We start from the raw sequence: 24,298 nt of genomic DNA, 5'->3' as shown, positions 1-24,298 counted from the left end.
TCTCCACCCCTTTAAGGGGCAACTCTAGGTTTGCCGAACATTTTTAGTTGATATTCAAACCATAATCCCTAGAGTTGCTTCTCTCCTCCACAACAAATCTTAAAAAAAAAAAACGAAGTGGTAACATATAAAAACAGTGAAAGAAAAAATAGCGAAACCGAGACAGAGTTCTTGACCAGGAACAATGTTTGGAGTGACGCATCAATGTCGTCACGAACATACCAGAAAAACACTGAAAACGCATGTTGAATGGGTGAAGCAGCAACTGAAAACAATAAATTCCTCCTTAAAACGTCTGAGATGACCACGTACAGGCCTACATATTTTGTTACTGAAGCTGGGAGCGGATTTAACGTGCGAGGAATGTTTGAGAGGCCGAAATTTCGGGATGAACACCATGACAGAGCGGCACGTGCGCCTAATTACTACGACTATTCATTCATTTTTGTGTCGTGTAAAACGAAGCAGGTTTACCTGTGGCGTTCTGTTAGAATAATGGCTGACAAATTGTACAGTTGCTCCTTAGTTCAAACTATGCATGCGTGCATGCGTAAAGACCATGCCCTGTGATAGCAGCGGCCACTGTATCCCCGTATTAAACATCTGCCCACCTACCTTTCTGCCGTCCCCCTGCTACGCTTGCCTTCTCTTGGAATCCGCTACCACCCACAATCATGGATGGCAAACATCCGCATTGTACTGCCGCACACTGCTCTTGTGTAATGTTTGTGTTGTACTTTGGCGGTTCATTGGGACATGCCCATCTGGAAAAGAATTGCTGGTTGATGACACTTCTTGCAGTGTTTCGGGGTATACGTTATGATATGGTATAGGATGTGGAAAGGTGCTTGTTAGTAACCTTCTCCATGTTACTTAATGTGCCTTAGTGAGTGATGTGTGTGCTGGCGGGTACATCAGCCTGTCTAGTTTGTAGTGTTCTAGGATCTTCTGGTACTTCCAGGCCCCGCGGCTCGGCTGGCAAATCCTCGAGACCCGTTGGGAGCAGCTTCGTTCCCGGGAAGGAGAGAGAAAAGAATTTTAATGAGAGGAAAATGAGGAGAGGTACACCGGTGGTAACATGGCCCTGGCCTGCTACTCCACGCTGGGGAATGAGAACGGGAGGAAAGGAAAAGTGCGAATGAAGGTTGATAATGGCATAATACAATGAGTTCATGGGTGATGTCCACACACACACACACACGCTGGCTGGCACTCGCATCGTGGTGAGTGACGCACGTGAAGTTCATGTCTTGAACACACACACCGACCCATGTCATTAACACATGGGATGTGTGAGCGGGGGCCCATATCAGGTGAATCGTGCGTTGGTATTTAGTTTCCTCTAGAGTTTGCGGGGCAGCTGCCGAGATACCCTGCCCCGGATATTATTGCGGACTGCTGATTTGGAATCGTTTACTTTTATCTTGGAATTTGTGGCGGTAGGAGGACCATCTCTTACGCCTCGTTTAGTCCTTCGTAATCAACAGAATCACTTACACGATGCCATATCACAAATTAACGAAGACGGAAATGAATAAAATTGAAGTCTACACACGGGGAGCATACAAGAATGCGCTAGGAATTTGGCAGTCAGCCTTGAGAAAGAAGCTGCTCGCCATGGGAGTCCACAACATAGTAGACGAACTGATGAGGGCTCACACAACAGCATAATTCTAAAGAATTCAAATTCATATTAGTGTAATATAGTGCGTGTACAACAGTACAGGAATGCATTAACCAATACGTACGTGCATTAATTTTCCCCGCGGTAACGAATCCGGCATAACACCGCGAGCATACAGCTGTCCGGGCACGCTCGCAGTTCATGCCACTAATTCGAAACAAGCTGAGTTGGACACTACTATAAAATAGAAAGAAATATCGCAGACTGTGTCTTTTCTATAACATATTTCAGGGCAGAACAGACATTGATAAGGACATATAAGTTAAGCCACCAACTTATTTGCTTCCTCGAATGGACTGAAAATTGAAAAATTGGTTTTTAGGAAACGAAATGACGCAGTGATTGTCTCACATATCTCTGTGGACACCCGAATCATGCCATAAGGGAAGGGATAAAGGAGGGAGTGAAAGAAGAAAGGAAGAAAGAGGTGCGGTAGTGGAGGTCTCCGGAATAATTTCGGCCCCCTGAGGATATTTAACGTGCACTGATGTCGCACATTAAAGATCCCCAGGTGGTAATGGATCCCTCAGCGAAAGTCCGGGAATAAAAGTCTAGGGTCAGTATATTTACATACACTTTCTTCTATAAAGAGAATCCATGACTGGAATAATTTGCCAGAAAACATTAATTGTCACCGCTCCTCCCTCATCTTTTTCTACTCACCTGCAGTGTTTCATGTCGAATCTCAGATGCATTGATCTGTCACTAAGGCGCTTGGTGCAGCTTAGTCTTTTCAGTCGCTTTAGTTTTAAGGCCTTTAGCTCTCACTAACGTTTGTCAAGGACGCGTTACTTTTGCGGAAGAGATCGCCATTGCACTGGCCGCCGCAGATCCAGAGTCCCGAGTCATTATCACGGACTCCAGGGGCGCCTGCCGCAATATTGAGCAAGGGTATATTCCAGACCGTGCTTTCAAAATCCTCCACGTATGCGACTACACAGGGTTTCCGACCCATCGTACCATCGTGTGGGCTCCGGCTCATGCGGGTCTTGAGGGCAACGAGGCAGCCGACGCTGCCACCCGCGCGCTTACTCACCCGGCATCGCCTCATCCGCAGCCAGATCCGGAATTATATTGCAATCCGGTCATCACCTTTAAAGAGATCACTTCTCTTTATCAAAACTTTCATGGCCTCTATCCCCCTTCCTGTAAATGCCTCACCAGGGGGGGAGGAGCGCTGGCTTCTTCGCCTCTGTACCAATACTGTACTGTGCCCGGCAGTACTTAAGCACTTCTATTCTTCAGTCTCGGGCGCGTGCCCGCACTGTGAGGAGGCGTTCTCGGACACCAACCACATGGTGTGGGCATGCCCTTCCAATCCTGCCTACCCACCCCACCTCCACCCCACTCGAGAGGACTGGGAGGCTGCTCTGCGCGGCTGCTCCGAACTCCAAGCCCAACAGGTATTGGTAGCTAGAGCCCGGGCCGCTGCGGACGCTACAGGGATCTCGGACTAGGGATCCCTCCTAGTGTTTGTAAGGGGCGGGCCCTTCCGGCTCGCCCAGTCGACCTCTCACTGTAAATAGAAATAAAAGTTTTCCTCCTCCTCCTCCTCCTCCTCCTCTCTGCAATGAAGGTCAAATTGACCTAACAGTAACCGCACTGTATCACTTAACTAACAACTGTGGGCGCGTAGCGCCTCACTTGATACCTCAACCGACAACGTCCAGTCACGTGACGGTGACGGATTCAGTCACGTAACCAGATGAATCAGGTTTAGCTTTGGTAAAAAAGGCGGTTTTTATGACACAAGGGAATCAAAGAACGGTATTTCGAGAATTTTTGTCAGATGCAACAAGAAGGTTACCTTTAATCGACTGTCTGATTAATTAACAAACTAATTGATTGATTGATTGATTGATTGATTGATTGATTGATTGATTGATTGATTGATTGATTGATTGATTGGAGATGTAGGGAGCTCAGCGTTCGCTATTGGACACTTTGGTTTTGAACGGAACTGGCGGAACGTTCAATTTGAACAACGAACAGAATTTCCGAGTCCTACAACACTGAAGGCCTGTAAATAACAAAAACTTTTATTTCTAACGTCTTTTCTAGATCATGGCCAATGACGTTTAGCGCTTGCTATTTTGGCAGTTTTATGTGGACAATTATGGTGATGAAAGCAAACTTGCTCCAGAAACAGTGTCTCTTAATCAAACTAGGTTTGAGAGATTTGAAAGGTTCCCTTGAAACGGTTTGAAGCTAAAATTTTTAGAGATTTTTCTTTTACTTCTCAGCTTTTGCTTCGCCAAGTTCTTGTGATAGGTGATTCGAAGGTTGCTTAAATTTTATAACGATTCGCCGTTACTTCGCACATGTTGGCCGCTGGTAAATGTGGAACTGCAAAAACACTCTGCGCCACTTTTTTTCTTCGAGAGAAAAAAGTAACGCCTTATTTAGTGCATACTATCTACTTGAACAACAATCGCTAAGGCTGCCCGTTGGTAAGAGAAAAAGATAACACTTCGTTTTTGTTGAAGTGGCGTGCCACATGTTCTAAATGGTTGTGCGTCATATTATGCCGCGAAAATACGAACTCTGCTACCTCCGCTGGGGCGACAGATATGAGGTCGACACAAGTGCTGCTGTCAAGTTCGTAGTGCATATTGATCAAAAAGTAGTATTTGTTGTAGCAACATCTTTTTATATATATGTATATATAACCAGAAGAAGGGAAAGAGAAGAATAACTGGAAAGGATAAAAAGCATGCCCTCTGCGCATGGCACTGGGAATGTTCCCGTGTATATATTCTTACATTAGGGAATCCAAGTTCGTGCTCTGAATATATTCAGGTAGGAGAATAAATTAAAAGTTTTTCTTAGTGCGTTCTCCTGGACACCATTTGATCAGTTGTGCATGCTTTCTTAGAGTTATTCTTCCTCTCATAATTTATGAACTATGGAAACGCTCTTAAAGGGTAAACAAACCAGTACGCGTTTTGCGTTTTATTTAGAATTTTGGACACGCAATTACTCATCATGATTCACAATGCAGAATCCCGCGGCAGCTCGCCATAATTCATAACGAAAAATTATAATGTGAGAGGACGCCTCGTGAAGGGTGTAATGGACAGGACTGTGCCGCGTTATTTTGTTAAATAAAAAAAAAAGAAAAATAACGCCTATGTCACTGCAGCGACCATCACTACGTCAAAAAAAAAAGATGTGCGAAGAGAAAACGGCTGCGGGTGTCTCCAGTACATTAGCACGTTCTGCCGGGAGTTGCAGCGTTTTTAGGCTGTCGCAGCCTATTAATTAATGGCAAAAACATGCTTCTCCTCGTCGTGCACAGCGAGAAATAAGGCGCTGAAACTTCGTTCCTCGGCGACTATGTAGGCTACCTCCTCTTATGAAGCATATTTAACGCCGAGAGATATAAAGTACACCTTTATGGCGCCGTTAGCATTACACATCTTCTCTCCGAACTTTGCCTCATTTATCATTGCTATTTGGGCAAGGCACGGGTGCGCTCCTGTGTACTACAATCGTACCGTTAAATGTTCTTGGAATTGTTTTTTTACGAGCCTTTAGCGGCCCACCTTCCTCACTTCAGCACTCCGAAAAGAAATAGAAGGAATTAAAGACTAAATCTCTGTTCACTATTTTTTCTGAATAACAGCGCGAACTTGGACGAGGACAGAAGAAAGACACATGGACGGCCGCTGTCCATGTGTCCATGTGTCTAGCGCCCGTCCATGTGTCTTACTTGTCTTACTTCTGTCCTCGTCCAAGTTCGCGCTGTTATTCAGAAAAATGTCGGACCAACTCGCCCAAGCTTCCGCTTTAACGTCTGTTCACTAATAGTGGCACATGGCGCACAGCCAAGGCGGTTGTATCGTCATTAGAAAAACAACGTGTTATTGTTAAAATGAACATAAGACTACGCCTCTTTTTGCCACAGCAGCTCTTTCTTCGCCATTGAGAGTTCCCGTTTCCTCTCGGCACCGCTAGTAGCTCAGTCTCTAACGGATACAGGGGGCAGCGCGCGTAACACACCTACCGCTCAGCCAATTGTATGCAATTGTGTAATGCTCTTTTAACTGTTCACCACTGACAGTGGATGTATTTCCGTTTCGAACGCCCCAAATTAAGATGCATGTGAGCGATGTCGGACACCATAGTTTAGGGCTCCGGATAAATTTAGAGCAGCTGGGGTTCCTTAATGTGCATTAACATCGCATAGCAGACGGACGTTCTTGCATTTTGCCTCCATCGACATGTGGACAGCGTAGCCGCGATTCTATTCCCTAATTCGTACACAGTAGCCGAGCCATTGAGACCTTCTCGAAGAAATTCCGTCAGTTTACGGAACATTTCTTTTAACCGGCGAACAAAACAACGGGAACACGACCACCTGAGAGACCTTAATGCACTTTCGAGCCCCGTTGACTGTAGCGCCCCCGTCATTACTTTCCTTTGCTTTAGGGGCCTCAATTAGGCACTCACGTCATTACTAAGTACATTCCACTGTATTAGACAAAAGGTTTTGCTTCATGTCCCGTTTCCAGCTGTTGAGAATACACTTTTTTCACGAACACATATGAGAGTATGTTTCAAAGGAGCACACGATGACAAATGCGAAATCCGCTTGTGTATTTTATTTCATACGTAACTGAACTCTAAGAAATGTGTGAACAGTTTGGAGAACTGGAGGGAGTTTGCGTAACAGAATACGTTTTAGTGCTGCTAGATACCCGTTACAAACACTCAAAAATGACATTTTATTTTGTGAAAGCAACTAACAGATATGTATTGTAAGAACCGAGCAGACAAAGTGGCAAGGACTATCACAGGAGCAAAGAAAAATATATAGGCCTTTAGCAATTATACAAATAAGCATTAGAACGTAGTATTTTTTTAAAATTTCGACCTCCTGTGCTATCTTCAAAAACTGCTGTAGACACTGTTAAAAGGCTTTCAAGCCGTCTCCTGCGGAAATAAGATGGCGCCTGCCATCTTCCAGACGCGCGTCGCCCGAAGAGTATTCGTCAGAACTAAAACTACCCAAGCCTATGAATTGCGTCATTGTTTTCCACGTCGGCGTTATTTGACCAGCGGCTATTATCACTTATCATTGGCGTCATCGATGCATGTTTAGAGCGGATACAACCGCATTGACTACAAACGCGTTAACAATCATTGCCTCACCGTTGTACCTACCTATTAAAGCATGTCGTTTCTAATCTAGGGCGCCTAACACGAAGTCACTCCGGGTTACAGAAGTGATGATGTGGACACGGCAACGGTAGATTCGTTATGCCATCTTCGTGGTGTGCCGGTTTGTATGAATGAAGATGCTCCGGCGTCGTAGTATGCACGATCTATTCAAGAGCGATTAAGGATAACTGAGGGCGACGGTACTTGCGATAGAAATGCCGCCCATGTCTTTTTTTTTTTTTAAATCTAGATGATGTTAACGGGGGCTGAAATGTCAAACTTACCAAACAATATTGCAAATTCGGCATTACAGCTTTGCGAACCAGTGCAACAGCTATCTAAAGAGGTAAAGGTCACTACGAATTTTATGCGATGCATCAGAGGCTATCTGGGACTGGAGCGGAGTAAAGACCCCTACTGAAATAGAAGTTCATGCGAACAGTGATTTATCCTCTCATGGCTGAAATTCTTGTTAAGCCTGCGCGATGTCAAAGGGTTCGCGATAGTTCGACTTACTATAAGCCACTATATGGCATAGTTATTTCACATGTGTCAAAATAGGCAAGTTATGTTATGCATACTTCTCTGGCATACGTGCACTTGTTCTACCAGCGTTCAGCTAATAGCGCGAGTGCCATGTGATCAGGCCTACAAGACTTAGTGCAATAACCGGGAGAAGCGTGCCAGCCGTGTTAATGACTCAATGAGCACTGTCCTAGGCGTTGCACTCAATTCTGCTTCGGCGGTAATGCATGCGACTGCCACTTCCAGTCAGAAAACACTCGGCCGCTATAACGGCAGCATTCGACCTCGAGAGAAGTTGGTCTAGGGCTGAGTATACAGGTTATAGTATATACACGAACTCTGTTATGTGTCATCTCTCGTTTAAATGTTTTTCAGTGAATATGAATTGTGAATACTTTTCGTGACTATTAACAGCGCTATGCACAGGCGACTCTAGTGTTGACATTATTTTATGAACGCAACGTAGCGAGAAGGGAGAGCGATGCTAGGTTTTATAACAGGCTAAACGGAAACTTTCAATGACGACTAGAATTAGGATGTAGAGAACAAATGTAGCATACGTGTTAATGTAAATTGCACGATTACGATTATGCTGTGTAGCTTTTAACTTTTTCTTCCACAAGCACCTCCCGGTATTTGGCACAAATGCAACTGCACTTGGGACAGTTTCATCCATACAGTTTCATCCATACTTTTTCATCCATATATTCGTTTCCCTTCAATTTTACTCGCTCAGTCACGGGACGTCAAGATGAAGGAAATACACTACAATTGTTCTCATAACGGTAACAGTCAAAATACATTATGCGGCTAGCAAGAGCAACGCATCGCCTCTAGAACTGCCACTCTGCAATACTTACACACGTGAAGTCAAGCAAGAGAGACAACTAATGAATAACGGGGTAGGGGGAGGGGTGGTATTCGTCTTGTACTGGGATCAGGTGAAGAAGCGTTGTCGAGAAATCTGCAGCAGCCGCAGCAGCACCAGTCTTTGAAGAAGTGTTGCGCGCGCTGTTTGCTGCACAGTTTGATGAAGGAGATCACACCGCTACGGTGGTACAAGGCTGTGCAAGAGCAGTTCGCCCTTGAACACAACGCGGAAGTTACGAAGATTGTTCACATGGCATTTATGCTATACGAGCGCGAACTTTCGCCTACAAAAACAGGACTGCCTGTAAAGGGGACGTGCCTCCAGAGAGACCTTTACGCAGACGCTGTTCGAACTTGACAGGTACAATAATCAGTCTTCTACGCATGACGTAACAACAATTTCTAAAATGCTAGTTTTTGATCAGTAAGTGTTTCCTGCTTTACATGCAGGAACGTCTATTTAAACACCGATTGCCACTACGAATACCTTGGAGTGTTTAAACTGAGAGAATACATTTATGGGGAGGAACTATGCGCACCAACAAATACAAGAGCAACAATGGGCGTGGTGTGAAGAACATTGTCAGCTTGGCTTGTCGTATAACGATGCGTGGAGACAAAAGAGAGCACATGTCGTTCGAACTACGCGGGCACACAACACACAGCACTGAGCGTTGGAAATTATAGCACAGCAATATTTCACAGCAGCCATGGCATACAACTAAGATGAACTCAGAAACAACAATCGTATTTAACGCGTTACAAGCAGCACTAAGTCTGGCTCGAGATGGTTTGGGGGGCTGGTGTGTTAACAGCGCACAAAGTTGCAGTGTAAACCTTGTCTCGAACGCGGCAAGCGCCACACAACTGCGCAGATAAACTAAGGAGGAACAAAATTCTTCAGGTCGCAAATATAAAGAAAACATATCGGCGAATTTATGCGCACATGCGTTCGGCGTCAGAGGATATTGCAGGAGCGTTGCAGCCAGCAGCTAATATGTCGCTGCTCGGTCCGAAATTTCAGTTTGTCCTCAACACTTGCTGGTACACATAACACAAATGAGTCAGAAGTGTTGGAACAGTCAGCGGCCTGGAGTACATTACGCAAGATGTAAATAGGTAGTTGGTGAACAGCTGAGGTCGCGGTTCTTCTCACAATAGGCCACGTTGAAACCCCAGTCGAGTATTTGCAATCGGAGGAACGAGGTCACACGGCACAATAATGAACGATGACGAGGAGAGGCACGCTGAAAAAATAGCCTACTCAGGGATGTCACTCTTATCCGTACCGACTTTCACCGAATTCAGGACCTCTGCACGCGTCTTGAAAGCGCCTGGAAGAAGGCGTTCTGCAATCGGGGCTCCAGAAGCTCATAGAAGCGAGTTGTGTTTCTTCAGCAGAGAGTTTCGGGTATAAGTGTCACAGGCTTGTGCTCCGAGTAGGGCAGTTGATGACGCGGAATCGCACGGGAGCACTGCTCCGCTACTTGTTCCGAAGATGAAGAGAGTTCCAGCAAAAGGTGAGTCGCCACACCTGGCCTCATAACTGCGTGAACAGGTGCGTCTGGTAGAGATCGGGTGGCAACGAAGGAGCCCTGGCCGGCGCTGGGAACGCCGGCCCTCGGTGGCAGTGCTGCAGGTGAAGCTCGCGTGCCAGGTGCCTCAGCTCCTCGCGCACACCTTCGATGACCTGCGTAAGAAAAGGGGGAGGAGGGTGTCGAATCACCCAGGGAGTGACCAGGAGAAGAAACTAGCTCACAATTCCGGTGAGTAACTGCAGAAGACACGGGACAGAGCCAGAGACAACACAAGGCGGTAATAGCAACTGAACCGTTCAGTCTCAGGCGGGGTCGCTAGGGCTGAGATGCCCACTCCCCACGGCACGGAAAAGAAGAGCCGCTTCCTTCCCTTTCCTGCTTAACTTCTGTTGCGTTTCGAAAAAAAGTGGTCCCCGAGCATGTGTTGTCTCTGCCTCTGTCCCGTGTCTTTTGCGGTTATTAATAACTGTTATGGCGTACCAACTGGATTGAAGATGTAGATTCTTGAAAGATTGTAGTTTTGTCCCCCAAAGGGTTCTAAATTTTCGTTGTTTCCCTAGACGACCTATGATAAACTTTTTCCCTATCGTTAGAGAAATGGGTATATTTCGTGAAGTTTCATTAATTTTTTTTTTGAGGTGGGGGGGGGGGATATAAGAGCCAACTATAAGGTTTAAAATTTAATACAATATATCAAAACGAATCCAGTTAAATACACTCTTTAATAACATGCGCTTCTACAGCAATGTTCAGGAGAGCAAGCTGCCGGGCTAGCTGGTGATGCATTTTTTGATGAAGTTAGCCCAAAAAACGGACAAGGGACAGAAAGAAATGACACATAAGACATTCACGACCGCTCGTGAATGTCTTATGTATCTTTTCTTTCTGTCCCTTGTCTGTTTTTTCGGCAAAATACAGGAATGTCGTCAACGCCAACACGAATTACGTCTAATCCCGTGTTTATGCCACAACGTTGTCTACGCCAACGCACGCAGCGCACATCTCCCCATCACTACCGCCACATAGCTCAAAGCGCGAATGTTAGTTTGCTAGTAGTATTAGTTGATGAAGAAGAAGATGTGCAATGCGCAGCGCGATAGTGCGTTGCATTTTACCATGAGGCGTTTTCGGCTGCGGTGATAGATTAGTGCTCTCGGGCAGTGACCAGCAAAACTTATTTGTTCGCGCCGCGGCGGGTTCAAATCCCCAATTACGGATATTTATTTTAATTATTTATTTCACTTAGCACAAACTTAGAAATACCGCTAGCATACAAGCAGCGCAAGATCTTTCTCGCGGTTTAGCAATCGGAATAGTGCTCCCGCACTGTTATCATTTTAAAGTTTGATACCGAGGAGGAGGGGAAGGGTTTGCCCACCCACCTGCAGCCGCAGCTGCTCCACTTCCTCGGGGGAGAGTAGGCCGTAGTAAGGAGATGGTGTAGGCTGCTGCTGTTGTAGGGACTGCGGCAGCTGGTAGGGCGGTGCCGCACCTGCGGCGGGCGTTGGCGGCGGTGGAGGTGGGGGTGGCTGAAGGTGTGACGGCACCTCCAGCTTGCCGGGCGGCACGCCCTTGAAGATGTCGCGCCTGAGCGTGTCAAGCTGGCGAACGTTGTGCGCCGCTTCGCGCTTTCGGTCCTCCCGCAGTTCGAACCTGCAAAACCCGGCGATCCCGGCTCGTTCAGCTATCAGCGTGCAAGCCAACAGCTGCAAAATGGTCCCACGGCCACCTGCGCCACTAAGACTTAAGAGGAAATGGCTCAACTGAATACGGTGCTTGCGAGTGAAAGGAAGCCGACACTGGGTAGGTCAAAAAAAAATAGAAGAGCAGCAACAACAACATAAACTGTGGGGACGCACTCGTCCCCTGTGGTTCGCTTTCCCGCAATACACCCTCAACTCGTTCTCTGTGGTTAGCTTCCCCGAAATGCACCCTCGTTAGTTGTGTTACTTTAACTACCAAGGGAGGGCGCTCGCGTCGCAGCGCCACTAGCGCCACTGATGACGTGTTTGCTGCGCGCGCGCGGATGAGAGACGGGCCTCTGCTGCTCAACACCGGGAAAGCGCGCGGTCGCGTCGCGCGCGGCTCCGCTCTTCGTCCGCGGGCGCAACCTGGTCGGAACATACTCCCGCCAACCCGTCCCGTCCGGCCTCGGAGCTTCCCTCTGCCTTACCGTTGGCGAACATTCGCTTGTAACCGTGCTGGTGAGTCGAACGTCCTTGATTCCTCAGCGTATTTTGTTGCTAGCTGGCGTTATTGTTGTTGTAGCAATAAATGCCTTGCTTGTGTCAGCCAGTGTGTCGTTCCTTTGTTCCCTCAGAGCAAGGTCCGCCGGGGTCAGCGTGCCCTCGGTAACGTAAGGGGCCATAGGGTGGGTCCGCGCGGTTTTGAACTGTGTCAGCCGCGGTTAAGCGGGGGAATGTATTTATCACCCCAATTAAAACCCCACAAACCATAAAAACCGCTGTCTTCTTGTCTGATTCTTTTTCAAAGTCCACGTACTAAGCGCTACTTTTGTGTTTAATATAAACCACAACCAACTAGCCCAGATTTCTGCTTTGATAGCAACAACAAAGTAACGTTTATTTTTAGGAACAAAAGCGTAATGAGATGCCCACAGATCTGTAGATATTAGTCTTGATGTAGTTATATTACTTGTTTTCCGTGCTTGATCACGGTCAACGAGCCTTCTATGATTGTATACTTAACCTAAATTGTATACCTTAACCAAATTTGCAACAACTGGAATTTTTTGCCAATTTGATGTTACTTTCAGCGGTTATGCTTATGCGACCGAGAGAGAGAGAAAAAAGAGTTTTAATGAGAGGAAAAGGTGGAGAGGTCGGCCGGTTGTAACATGGCCCTGGCCTGCTACTCCACACAGGCAGAACACTAGCCCTATAAATCCACTGACTCGGAGTTCTTTACTTTCTTTGCGGTTGTAGAAGTAGGGAATCGTTTTGAGATGCTTCAAACGTTACCGAGCCTAAAGCAATACGAAGGCTGACATTACTGAGACCCTGTGGTGCGGATATGCACGTGTTCAGTGTAGCTGACCACTTGTAGGCGTTTGAAATAAACCCGCGCAAGGAATGACTACTGGTGTACTGCGTGCAGAATAAATGGCAACGATGCATATATTTGGCAACTGACTCGTGGCAGCTGGCGTAACGTTTCCTAATGGGAATGGGAACACATTCAAGTTGCGTGAGTCAGGTGTGCAGATTGGCTGGATCTAAACAACGCCATTATACCCTAGCTGCGCGCACGTGTCTAAAAGAAAACACAAAGCCAAAGCCATCTGTTCCCCTGTTCTCGTCAGGCCTCCAACTTGCCTGAGGCTGGAAATATCCTGCTTGATCTCGAGCAAGTCGTCTTCGTTAACGCCGTCTTGGCGGAGCTGCTTCTTAGCTCGATGAATGTAACGATTCACGAGGCGTTTCATCACCTCCTAGAAACCAATAGAGAGAGAGAGAGAGAGAGAGAAATATTAAACAGGCTCACGCAACGTTTAAAGCTTGTACCTCTCGGTGAAAGTAAAAAACTGCAACATACGAGATATATGTTCTGGTCGAAATCAGAAAGACTTTTTTATACTTTTTTATAGATAAAATGATCGGTACTGACCGGTACCAAACACTAGTAATATCATTCGCTATTGCTGCGGCTTCGCAAGCGTAAGGAAGACAAGGAGTGGACGGTGACAGTTATCAGCACAAAGGAAAGCCGCAAGGAACGTTCCATAAGGTATTCGAAATATGCATTAACTTTATCAAATAACGCGTACGCCTATTGCAGCCTGTGCAAAACATGAGTGTCAAGAGCGTAATCGGCGCGTGCATCTCACGTGAGCCCACTAATTCGGCACTAAACGAACCAAATTGCTCTCTAGGGCACTCCGCCTTTCCTTATGCTCATAAACATTGGCTTCCGAGAGATCAAAATGGAAGCGAAGTTCCTCGTCATTTTCTACACGCGTTTGCTCGTTAATCCGCCCTTTGATAATATGAAATCACTGTGTATTGAGTAAAACAAATAGTGGTATTCGATGCTGCATAGTGTATCTGCTTAATGTATAAAAGGCAGCTGCTAGCTACACATCAGTCACAGCAACGAGGAAAGGGTGTTAGAAATCGGACACTCTAACTGAATTCCATGCGCTCATCAGGAAGTCCGCGCGGTACGTGGGAGGGTCTCTGACTCATGGATTAGCTTAGTAAATAACTTTCTTCTGACAGCGACCACGTAGAAGCAAGCACACTGCAGTACAACGCTTTCTTATAAAAAGTAGAGCTGTTTTCTGGGTTCTTCAGGTTTTCTTAGCCGCTGTGATACAACAGGCTCTGGTGTTATACGCTTTGCAGCGTCTGTTGCCAATTCTTTGGCACTTCACAAAAGCTGGCTTTGCCGCACTATGTCTATTGCTGAGGCAAAGAACGTTTTCCAAAGACAGACGCAAAACGACAATCCCGCCAGGAGCGGTGTGTTTATGGTTACGTAGATGCTGCGAGAAAAGACTAACATAAAAGTGTAACTGACTCAAAGGACAATGCCACCTTTGTGTTGTTGTTGTTTCATTGCCTTTTTTTTTGCAATGAATTTGGCCATAAGTTACAAAATCAAAATGCAGTGCGATGTTCGGGCTGGTTGTTGAATTTCAGGAAAGACATATTTTTAATGAGGTACAGCTGAGTCTTAACTTTCTTCCTCAGAGTTCTTAAAGAAAACTTGTTCACTATTGTGGACTTGTTTACCAATGTGGACGCTGGATGAAAAACGTATTTGGAACCGAAGGCAGAGTTACGGGTCATTTTTTTCTCTCAGATTTTCGTAATCACGCTTCAACAATATGCCCACGACACGTGGACATGTACTTGGCTCTAGGCACTGCATTTACACAACAGTGTCTAAAGTATCGCTTCATGACCAAAGTAAGTTAAATGATAAATATGCGCGCATAATTATTTTGGTCACCTCCGCAGCGTCAAGCCGACGCTGACGCCAAAGCAAACTTGTTCGCATGCCCCAGTGCAAACAACACCGACTCGAAAATAAAAAAAATATAGAAACATAAGAAGCTGCCGAATCGTTTTAAGGCAAATTAGCCTCGGAGAAAATTTCTTTAGTGAGCGCAAATGCATGTCACAGGGGAAGAAAATAAATACTAAAAATAAACTTGAAATATTAAGTTAAGAAACGACGGGTAAGATTAGAAAGAAAAAGGGAGTTTGCCACTACTGAATACGAAGTATCGACAACTCGAAGCAAAAATTAGTCGACGCAAACTTACCTGGTACTGTACAGTGCTTGATTGGCCATTGAATTTCAGGATCACCGTGTTTTGTCTCTTGGTGCCTGGCTTCTGCTGGGGGATAAAACGTGCCAGAGAAGGCAACCAGGAAAGGGACTGAATTTATTCCTCTTGCTTCCTTTGTCTAGTCACATTTCAGTATCTAAACGGTTCAGCGCCTCTAGATCCTAAGAGCCAGATTACTGCATTTGTTCAAATTACCTAGACGGACAAAAGAAAATAGCCACACGTTTCCTCACTTTTTAGGGGCTGATCTGTAGGACGAACAATATCCGTCTGAATGCTAAATGAACCCCCTGCAGCAAGCACCTTCTACTTCTTTAGCAGGTGAGGGATACTTGTGAGTTTTTAATTTCTTGCCTTGATTTACTTGCACCTTAGTGCTCAATTATTCTGCCACAATCGCTTGTTTCGTGTACTTAGAGCGGGAGGTGCAAAGTCGGTTAGAGTTACGTACCTGGTTAGCTTTGTCGGGAACATTTCCAATGTACACAGGGTTTTGTGCTTCCGGCTGGAAAAGAAAAGTAAAAAGTTTTTAGGGTTTTGGAAGAGCTTAGAGTCAAATATTAAACCCTGAATATCTGCACTGTTCGAATAGAGAACTTCTTTTATTCACAGGCTGCTCAAGAAGTGACGGCTGTGTAAACTGTTCCCATTAATGTAGCCACATACTGTGTAAAAAAAAAAAAAATGTAGACAAAATTTTAAGAACTCTTATTTAGAAAGTTGCAACTCGTGCGGAATCTAAATAAAAGTTATTCCTTTTCATCGCCGAAAGCTTTTATTATTTTGCTTTTGTGTATAAGACAAGGTAGGGGGGAGAGGAAGACCTTGACGGCCGCGTGCTGGAAGCGTGGCCTGGCGGCGAAGGCACTCTTGCAGAGGAAGCGGCAGAGCCGGAGCAGTCCGCGCAGGAAGTACCACACCGACTTGGGGCTGATGATGAGGTTGAAGGGAGGCGGCAGCGTCGAACCTTCGTCGAAGTAGCCCATCCACAGCTTGGACCGGGCGAACTTCCACTCGCGGTCCTTGTGGTCCTGCGAACACGGAGGCCCGAAGGCAGCATTACTGCAGGGGCGCGTCCTCCGATGCACTGTGTGAGGCAGGCAGCTAGGCCTAACTGGATGACATTGTGTGGCGACGCGAAAAAAGACAGGAAGAAAGAACGAAAGAAAAGAGGAACAAGGAAACGAAGGAGAAAGAAAAAGTGCGGTGCAAGTACGGAAGGAAGGAAGAAAACGAGAGAGTGGGAAGGAAGGAAAGACTGAAAGAAGAAATGAAGCAAGCTAGGAAGGAAGGAACGAAGGAAGGGATTGAGAGCGTGAAGGAAGGAAGCGATGTAGGAAGGGAGGGAGAGAGGGAGGGAGGGAGCGAGGGAGGTAGGGAGGAAGGGAAGGAAGGAAGGAAGGAAGGAAAGAAAGAAAGATAGAAGGAAGGAAGGAAGGAAGGAAAGAAAGATAGAAGGAAGGAAGGAAGGAAGGAAACGAGGGAGGGAATGAAGGAAGAAAAAGGGAAGAGAGGAGGATAGAAGGAAGGAAGCAAGGAAGTAAGGAAGAAGAACTGGATAAAACAGCGCAACGGAAGACGAGACAGAAGAAGGACAAACACCAGCGCTGACTAACAACCAAATGGTTTATTGCTACAGCTGAGGCCGCATATAAATGAAATGGCACGAGTAAAACCATTTGGTTGTTAGTCAGCGCTGGTGTTTGTCGTTCTCTTGTCTCGTCTTCCGTTGCGCTGTTTTATCCAGTTCTTCAAAAATGTACCAACCAGCCCATTTTTGCTCTCTTCTGAAGTAAGGGAGAGAGGGAATGAAGGAGGGAGAAAGGCAAAGGGAAGAAAGAGAGGAAGAAAGAATGGAAGCAAGGGGACAGAGAAAAAGAGGTGCGGAAGCAGGAAGAGAGATGCGGCAGGCAGAAAGCAAAATACCAAAAGAATAAAACATATTGAAGTCGGTTTCAGTAAAGGCAAATCGCGTTGCATTATCTGGAGCCGGAGCCAGCGAAATTGGTTACACTGAAGACATGGCGCGCAGGCTCACCTACTACCTCCATAAATGCCAAGCGTGCCGCGCACGATAAGCAACCGGGAACCGCGCCGATGTGATGGGCACTGCCCTGCGTGTTTTACGCGCACAATTGAGGGCGGCTCGCGGAGAGCATACTAGAGCGAGGAAAGCGTGGGTAGGCACACTCAAGCTGATTGGCAATTTGCATCTGGAACACCTTGCCCATCCTCATCTTCTGACGCTGCGGGGTGAGAAAATCGGTTATGATCTGACGTGGCCTGAACAAAACGAGTAAGAAGAAGGCAGTCCCTAAAAACTAACTGCCTTCAACGCTCATAATCAGTTAACAGGACCTAAAGATGCTGTATTGTTACAAGAGAAACGAAAAAAAAAAGGAAGTAGGAACAAGATATGTATGACGTCGGCCATGAAATGGGCACGGAGAAGCACCGCGTCATTCATTCGTGCCATTAGTGTCAGTCTTCCGCTACTAGCTTGGTACAGCTTCATTGTCAGATGCGGCAAAGGCGCGGAGAAGCATGGCTTGGATAACTCCTTTATGTTCGGGTCCTTTCAGCGAGCAGCACATAATGGGTTGCGGACCGGTGGCCATAACACTGACAGCTGATATTTGAAGGCTGCGTGGAACGGCGCGCAGAACACAGCCTTTGGTCAACCCTGTCATCCCACATCATTCCCTGGTAACATATGGCAGTGATAGCTTCGCGAGATAAGATGTGGCTGGCCGCCTCTAGATTAGGCTTCCTTGCAATGGCAACGCGTACCACTTATATAGCCCAGTATATTCAGTATTCGCATTATCATCCTCAGAATGAACGGCCTATAAAGATTGCTAACTCCCGAGTGGATCCTACAGCTATTGATATCCCATCGTTCCCTTTTAGTCTCGTCCAGATATGAAGGTAATAGGGATCGAGCACGATCGAATCATGATAAGTTTGTTATCGTTCTTTGAAGGTCAAAGATAAACTGGACCTTCAGTTAGAGTTCATGTTTCAGACATACTAAGCAACCTCAAAAGCACTGAACGCTTGGATAAAGGCTTAGAAAAATGCTGGACCAAGGCAAAGGAAAAAACACTATTACAACACGACCGACAAGCATTTGTTGAATAGTAAAGCGCGAAGCATCACAATAGTGAGTTGTAATCATTATAATGGACTAACTTCACTCACCAAGAACAGAAAAAGGAAACAGACACATTGGTGTTATGCGCGTGTCCTATATAACTTGTAAGAATCTTACTGTCCCGCGCATGGGATAAGAAATGCGAACTAGGGAGGCTTAGGATAACTGCATACAGTCTCTTTTTTTGTCAGTAAAAGTCGGCTCAGCGGCTCATTCTGAGTATGTTCTCGCGTGACCGGCGACAAATGACACATTTTGTTCAGTAGGAAATTTCACTTGGAAATTTTCCCGCCATTCGGTTTGAACTCATGACGTCTACACCAAGGACTCCGTGATCACCATTTTGAAGTGACTGGTGGTGTAGCCTATAGCCTCTATGATCCCCGCACAAAAATAAAAAAAAGGACGGACAGACGCATAGGACTCCACTTGCGAAGTCGGCCGGTGATGGCGACACCTGCACTTCATTTCGGACTCTTTTGTCTCCCTTATTAACGCTCTGTATTCAGCAAGAGCGGAATCTTTGTGATTAGGACCTGGTAGTCTACCGGAACATGGCAACTTCAGTTTGTCCTCAGTTTCTCTTCAAGGCTAGCTGATGATAAATTCGGGGTAAGTTAAGAAACCAAGAGGCTGCAGGGAAATGAGAGAGCGCCATGATTGAGCCGTAATATCGAACTATGGATGAAGAATAAGGACCGAGCTCATAAGTGGCAGAACAAAAAAAAAAAAAACTAATGCACATAGAAGAGTAAAAAAAGAATAGAATGTCCACAATCTCGCACAAAGAGATAAGAAAGAGCAAAATAATGTCATGTCCTGCATTCTGAGACACTGACGACCAGGCATAAGCAGCCTTCAAGCGCCAAAGTGATTGTCTCAGTTCGAGACAATCACTTTGAGACATCATGTTCGAGACATCATGTTCGTACCACGTGTCCTCGCTGTTAGCTTTTCTGCTACAAGATAGCTGCCTGAGCATGAATTTTTGCTGTTGTGAACTTGTGCGCGAAACGAGGAACCAAGACTCTTCGGGTCTGGACGAGAAAAGACAGAGACTGGCCTGAATCAAGAAATATTCCCTAATCACTGCTAAGGACCTAAGAAATTATATAAAGACGTTGCCAGTCTCCTCAGCAGCACTTGAACAGTTTGATCTATTTACAGAACTTTCCACCAATAAAGTATGTTATCAATCCGCTCAACAACGTTAAAACTGCGGAGTCAATATACGAATATTTGTGACTGAGCCCACCAATAAAGTATGTTGTCAATCCGCTCAACAACGTTAAAACTGCGGAGTCAATATACGAATATTTGTGACTGAGCCCACCAATAAAGTATGTTGTCAATCCCCTCAACAACGTTAAAACTGCGGAGTCAATATACGAACATTTGTGACTGAGTGTCGCACTATTCATACCGTCTCTCTAACTGCCAACTTAGTAGCACGTTTTCAAATAGATAAACCGAACAAAGGCGCTGCAACCTCTGGTAGCGTGACAGTATTTAAGATGAGCCAAACTTTTAAGACTGGTAGTTGTACGTACACATACCTAGTTGTTTACTGAATCGTCCTCACACTCGGAAGAAGCGCTAGTAAGCATGCCGTCGCTGTGACACCGAACCGCAGGCGCACTATTTGTATCCGTCGCCAAAATTGGTCGCCTCGCCTTCCTCCCCATCCGGCAACACGAACGCGCGTGATTAGGTGCGCGTTAATGACTGCAGCGCGGCTGCGCTGCATTGGCGTGAGGCCAGTTCCGGCACCATCAGAAGCTCGTCAGCGCAGCTGGGAAGAGTGGAGGAGCGCTGATTTCCGCGATGGTCCTGCCTCCCTGTTTCCTCACTATACTATGCCGAAAAGCCGCCATGGCCAGTGGACAACTGCGCTTCCGGTTTTTTGTCAGGCGCCATAGCATTCATTCTGTCTTGGTCAGAGCACTCTGTCATCCCTGCCTGGGATGAGATAAATATTTTGGGCGTGAGAGAGGACTTAGGAATCGCAGAATGCTATTGTTTCTATATTGAGTCATTTAAGAAATAATGCCAGGCCTAAGTGAAGTGTCCATTTCATTCCTTTTTCATCTTTTAAATCACGTCAATCTTCAATTCTTTCTACTAGGATACGCCTTTGTTAAAAAAGTGTTCCGCGCGCTTGATTGTAAATGGCTCTCTCACAATCACTGCGCATTAAGTCCTTTGTGAAACAGGGTTGCCCACTGTCTCCGCTTCTGTTCGCACTATACCTGCAGCCACTTTGCATAAGGGTTATAAACAGTAGAGCCGTCAGTGGTTTTCATATTATGGGTCACGAACTTAAGATATTAGCCTACGCAGATGACCGCTTGTTTTTCTGCGCTTATAAACTAGGCATCGATGAGATTATTCGTTCAACTAAAGACTGCGGTAACCGCCGCGGTGGCTCAGTAGTTATGGCGCTCGACTGCTGACCCGAGAGACGAGGGCTCGATCCTGGCCGCGGCGGTCAAATTTCGATGGAGGCGAAATTCTAGAGGCTCGTGTGCTGTGCGATGTCAGTGCACGTTAAAGAACCCCAGGTGGTCGAAATTTCCGGAGCCCTTCACTACGGCGTCCCTCATAGCCTGAGTCGATTTGGGACGTTAAACCCCCATAAGCCAAACCAAATCGCAAGACTTCGGTTAGTGTCAGGAGCTGGGATTAATTCACCAGGGTGGAAATTTGGATTAATCGTTCTAAAAGTTGCAGTCTCTGGTTTGGAATGTGGGGAACGGCACCCGCTGAATATGCTGGCATGCAATGTACACGTACGCCACTAAAGTACCTTGGTGCCCGTTTCAATGCATTTAAGCATAGTGCACTTTACTGAAAAGACCGCATGCGAACTTTTCAGCGCTATGCTCAGACTTTTGTACCCCATAGCCTTTCGATTTTTGGCAGGGCAACCGCATGGAATCTGTTTCTCGCCACTAAAATTTATCATGTATTCCAAATTATTCATTCCACAAGACTTTATATCCAGCGTTTTCAAAGTGTTTTCGAACCTTTTGTGTGGGATTCGTCTTTTGAATCTATGAGGTGCGATAACCATTTCCGGCCTGTAAGCGCTGGCGGCCTTGCTTTAGCCCACCTGCATGTCGAACAGATAGTTTCACGTTTTATGTTTTTCCGGGACACTACACACCCAATAGTGCGTGCATTCTTGCAAGCCAAATTAGTTAATGTTTTACCTAACCTCATTGTGTCTTCTATTGTTTCTGGTAATCTGTCTATGCGTTTATAGGGCTTAACTCATGAGATGTATTTGGCTGTTCGTTTCCAACTTGTTCCTTTTCCCCCTTATTTCCTGTTTTCAGTATAGACGAAACGGTTGTACAAAGACTTAATCTATCTGCTCTTTCTTCCGCTCATGTAACGCTCTGTGCATTTTGGTTTACTAGTACATGACGCACTCGAAAGAGTCCGTAAAATGCCCTTTTGCCGTGTGCAAAGACATTTTTCTATGAGGCACACACCGAGATATTACCCGTTAAAACGTAGTTAGAGCAAAAAAGGTATTTTTGTGTCTAAGATAAACTGCCGCCTTTGTGATGCTTCCGAAACGATTGAGCATTGTTTCATATTTGCAAAGGTGCAGCATTCTTCCAGGATATAATGCAGTGGACACTAAAAAAAAAAAAAGACAATTTGACATCGCATTCTGTACGATATCTCGCTGCGCTGCCATTTGTTTATGAACCCTTAGACATGTTCTCACCGATTATATCACACAGCCTCTGGAAAACACGCATGACGGTCCGCCGTTGTGAATCTGTTGTTTCTGTAAAAGATCATTTCAGCAGAATGATCGTTCACTTAAAAGAACTGTATGCCCAGACCAAGTTCGAACTATAGTGGCACTCGCCCTTAGCGTTGTGCTCTTCATTATCTTTTTTCTAGTGCTTTCTTGCTTAGATGAGTCGTGTTATGCATCGTGTTGATTTGCCACCGTTTTCGTAACGTTTGTACAGTCTTTGTCAAAAGTAACCAGGCTGCATGGTTTGCTTCTAGCTTGTATAGTGGAGCCCTTGTGACTTTCCTAAACATCAAAAGTTGTTGGTATTGAAGAAGACCCCCATTCCTTACCTTAAACAACCATTTCAGCTTCAGGTGAGCTGTAAGGGCTCCACTGTACGAGGTAGAAGCAAACCATGCAGTCTGGTTACTTTTGACAAAGACTGTACATAGTTCATGCACTTAAAACATTGCATCACTGTAATAAATACTATGTTGAAAAAAAAAAAGGCGATAGCGTAGTGCTCTCGTGCAGTGGCCAGCGAAGCTCATCTGTTTGCGCCGAAGTGGGTTCGAAACCTAAGCGCGGCGCAGTCGTGGCAATATTTATTTTATTTCTGCAGGTCGAGCTAGTTTCAGACACCCATACAAGGTGTCGTTTCGAGATTGGAAGCCTTAGTACTACAGCACTAAAAAGCAGTGTCATCGCCTGCTCCGGTATTGAAGTTGTGGCTGACCAATGGGAAGGACGCAAAAGAATGAGTTCGCGAAAAACGATCGTTACAAAACACGGCATCAGTAAGAATCTACAGTGTGCTGTGGGTGAGATGTTCGATAAGTTTTGGCGCCTGGGCTGTAGGTTTTCTCACTGGGCGACGTGAAAGCTGTCGCATTGAAATGAACGCTTTGAACATGCCTTCTCCTATTCGCACATCGCTTTTCGATGTAGTCCCCAGAAACGACGGCGCTTTTCAGCTGCCGATGCAATGAATACGGCTGTATCGACCCCTTTTCGCGCACACATTGGAGACCTCTCCGTCGAAGGCGCATGTTTGCTCATCTTGTGTTTACTCATCTTGGGAAATAGCAATAAGTCCGATTGCGAGAAATCTGGGCTATGAGATAGGGAAAGCAATAGAGTTGCCCTCGTTCTTCAACAGCCAACATGTGCCATTACGTACTTCGCGTATGAAAGAGCTTAAGATTTAGAGCGAAAGAAGCTGTCTTTAGGTAAGTCGCTAGCGGGCACACAAACGAAAAAAAAAAAGAAACAAAAGAACATTGCGGGTTTAATTGCTGTGGTACCATAATACTCTGACATAAAAAGAACGAAAAAGAATGAAGCGAATAGAACAAAAACTGGGGAAAGTAAAAGCGACACACACACAGCGCCGCTACATCTTTGGAGCCCCTGCCATGCATAATACAAAGGTGAGTAAGCCCCGGTGGCCTTTAAGCTTGCTCCGAAATCGCCCCGAGCAAGTGCCGCTAACGGCGCAGCAGCCTATAGGGAGGCAATAGGCGAACCGGGGATCGGCCTTCTTTGGGATGAACCGAGAAAAGCACTCACACGCCGTCACAGAGTCAACAAACACCGCCGAGAATTAATCGCAGGAAGTGTTCTCCAAAGGGCAAAGAAAATGTCAGCATGCGAGCCTACTTCCGCGTTCACGGTCCCTGAATTATGAGACCTTGAAGCCGCATAGGCTTCTGCATGATCAGATCTCACCGTGATGGAAATTTTTACGAGATATGGTGGGTTTGGTGGCGGCATGGTGGAGGTTGGAGGGAGGACTTAATGTCCCGAAACGACACACGAGCTATGAGGGACGCCGTAGTGAAGGGTTCCGGAATAATTTAGACCACTTCAGGGTCTTTAACGTGCGCCGGCATCGCACAGCGCACGAGAGTTTTTGTATATCGCCTCCATCGAATTACGGCCGCCTAGGCCGTAATTCGATCTTGCGACCTTGGGTTCACCAGCCGAACTTCAAAGCCACTGAGCCGCGCGGCGGGTGCCGCACGGGTAAGCCGCATTGCTCGCAACCTTAAATCGCTGCGCTTCATCTTCGTTGCATTTATTGCAGAGTGCTGTGAGGTTGTACCCGCGCCCACATTTGCGAAACTGGTCGTCAGTTTCTCGCTATGAACTCTGCTTGGGTGCGACGCTATGTTTCGAATGAATAACCGCGAATGTGTTCCATGACTTCCGCTTTCTTCTTTCTATTTGTGCGCGCCAGGCGTGACAGGATTTCACGAGCGGGATAACACCTCGGATAACGCCTCAGGAT

At 46.1% G+C, this 24,298-nt stretch overlaps 1 protein-coding gene across 1 annotated transcript in view; it reads right to left on the bottom strand.

Annotated features, from left to right (window-relative positions):
* Positions 1–9,525: 9,525 nt before the first annotated feature.
* The window catches only part of LOC149372602 (transient-receptor-potential-like protein), a 166,467-nt gene continuing 151,694 nt past the window's right edge, over positions 9,526–24,298 (bottom strand). The window contains exons 8-13 of the mRNA XM_089567105.1: positions 15,922–16,128; positions 15,549–15,602; positions 15,071–15,142; positions 13,116–13,231; positions 11,163–11,433; positions 9,526–9,932 (exon numbers count right to left, since the gene is read on the bottom strand). Of these exons, the coding sequence (XP_089423231.1) occupies positions 9,783–9,932; positions 11,163–11,433; positions 13,116–13,231; positions 15,071–15,142; positions 15,549–15,602; positions 15,922–16,128 (870 nt within the window). The 3' untranslated portion in view covers positions 9,526–9,782. The remainder of the gene's footprint in view (positions 9,933–11,162; positions 11,434–13,115; positions 13,232–15,070; positions 15,143–15,548; positions 15,603–15,921; positions 16,129–24,298) is intronic.

This window comes from Amblyomma mixtum, chromosome 1 (genome assembly GCF_055824585.1).
Source record: "Amblyomma mixtum isolate Tamu chromosome 1, ASM5582458v1, whole genome shotgun sequence".
Taxonomy (NCBI): domain Eukaryota; kingdom Metazoa; phylum Arthropoda; class Arachnida; order Ixodida; family Ixodidae; genus Amblyomma; species Amblyomma mixtum.
The sequence above is the reverse complement of the archived record's forward strand: the minus strand, read 5'-3'. Positions and strand labels throughout refer to the sequence as shown.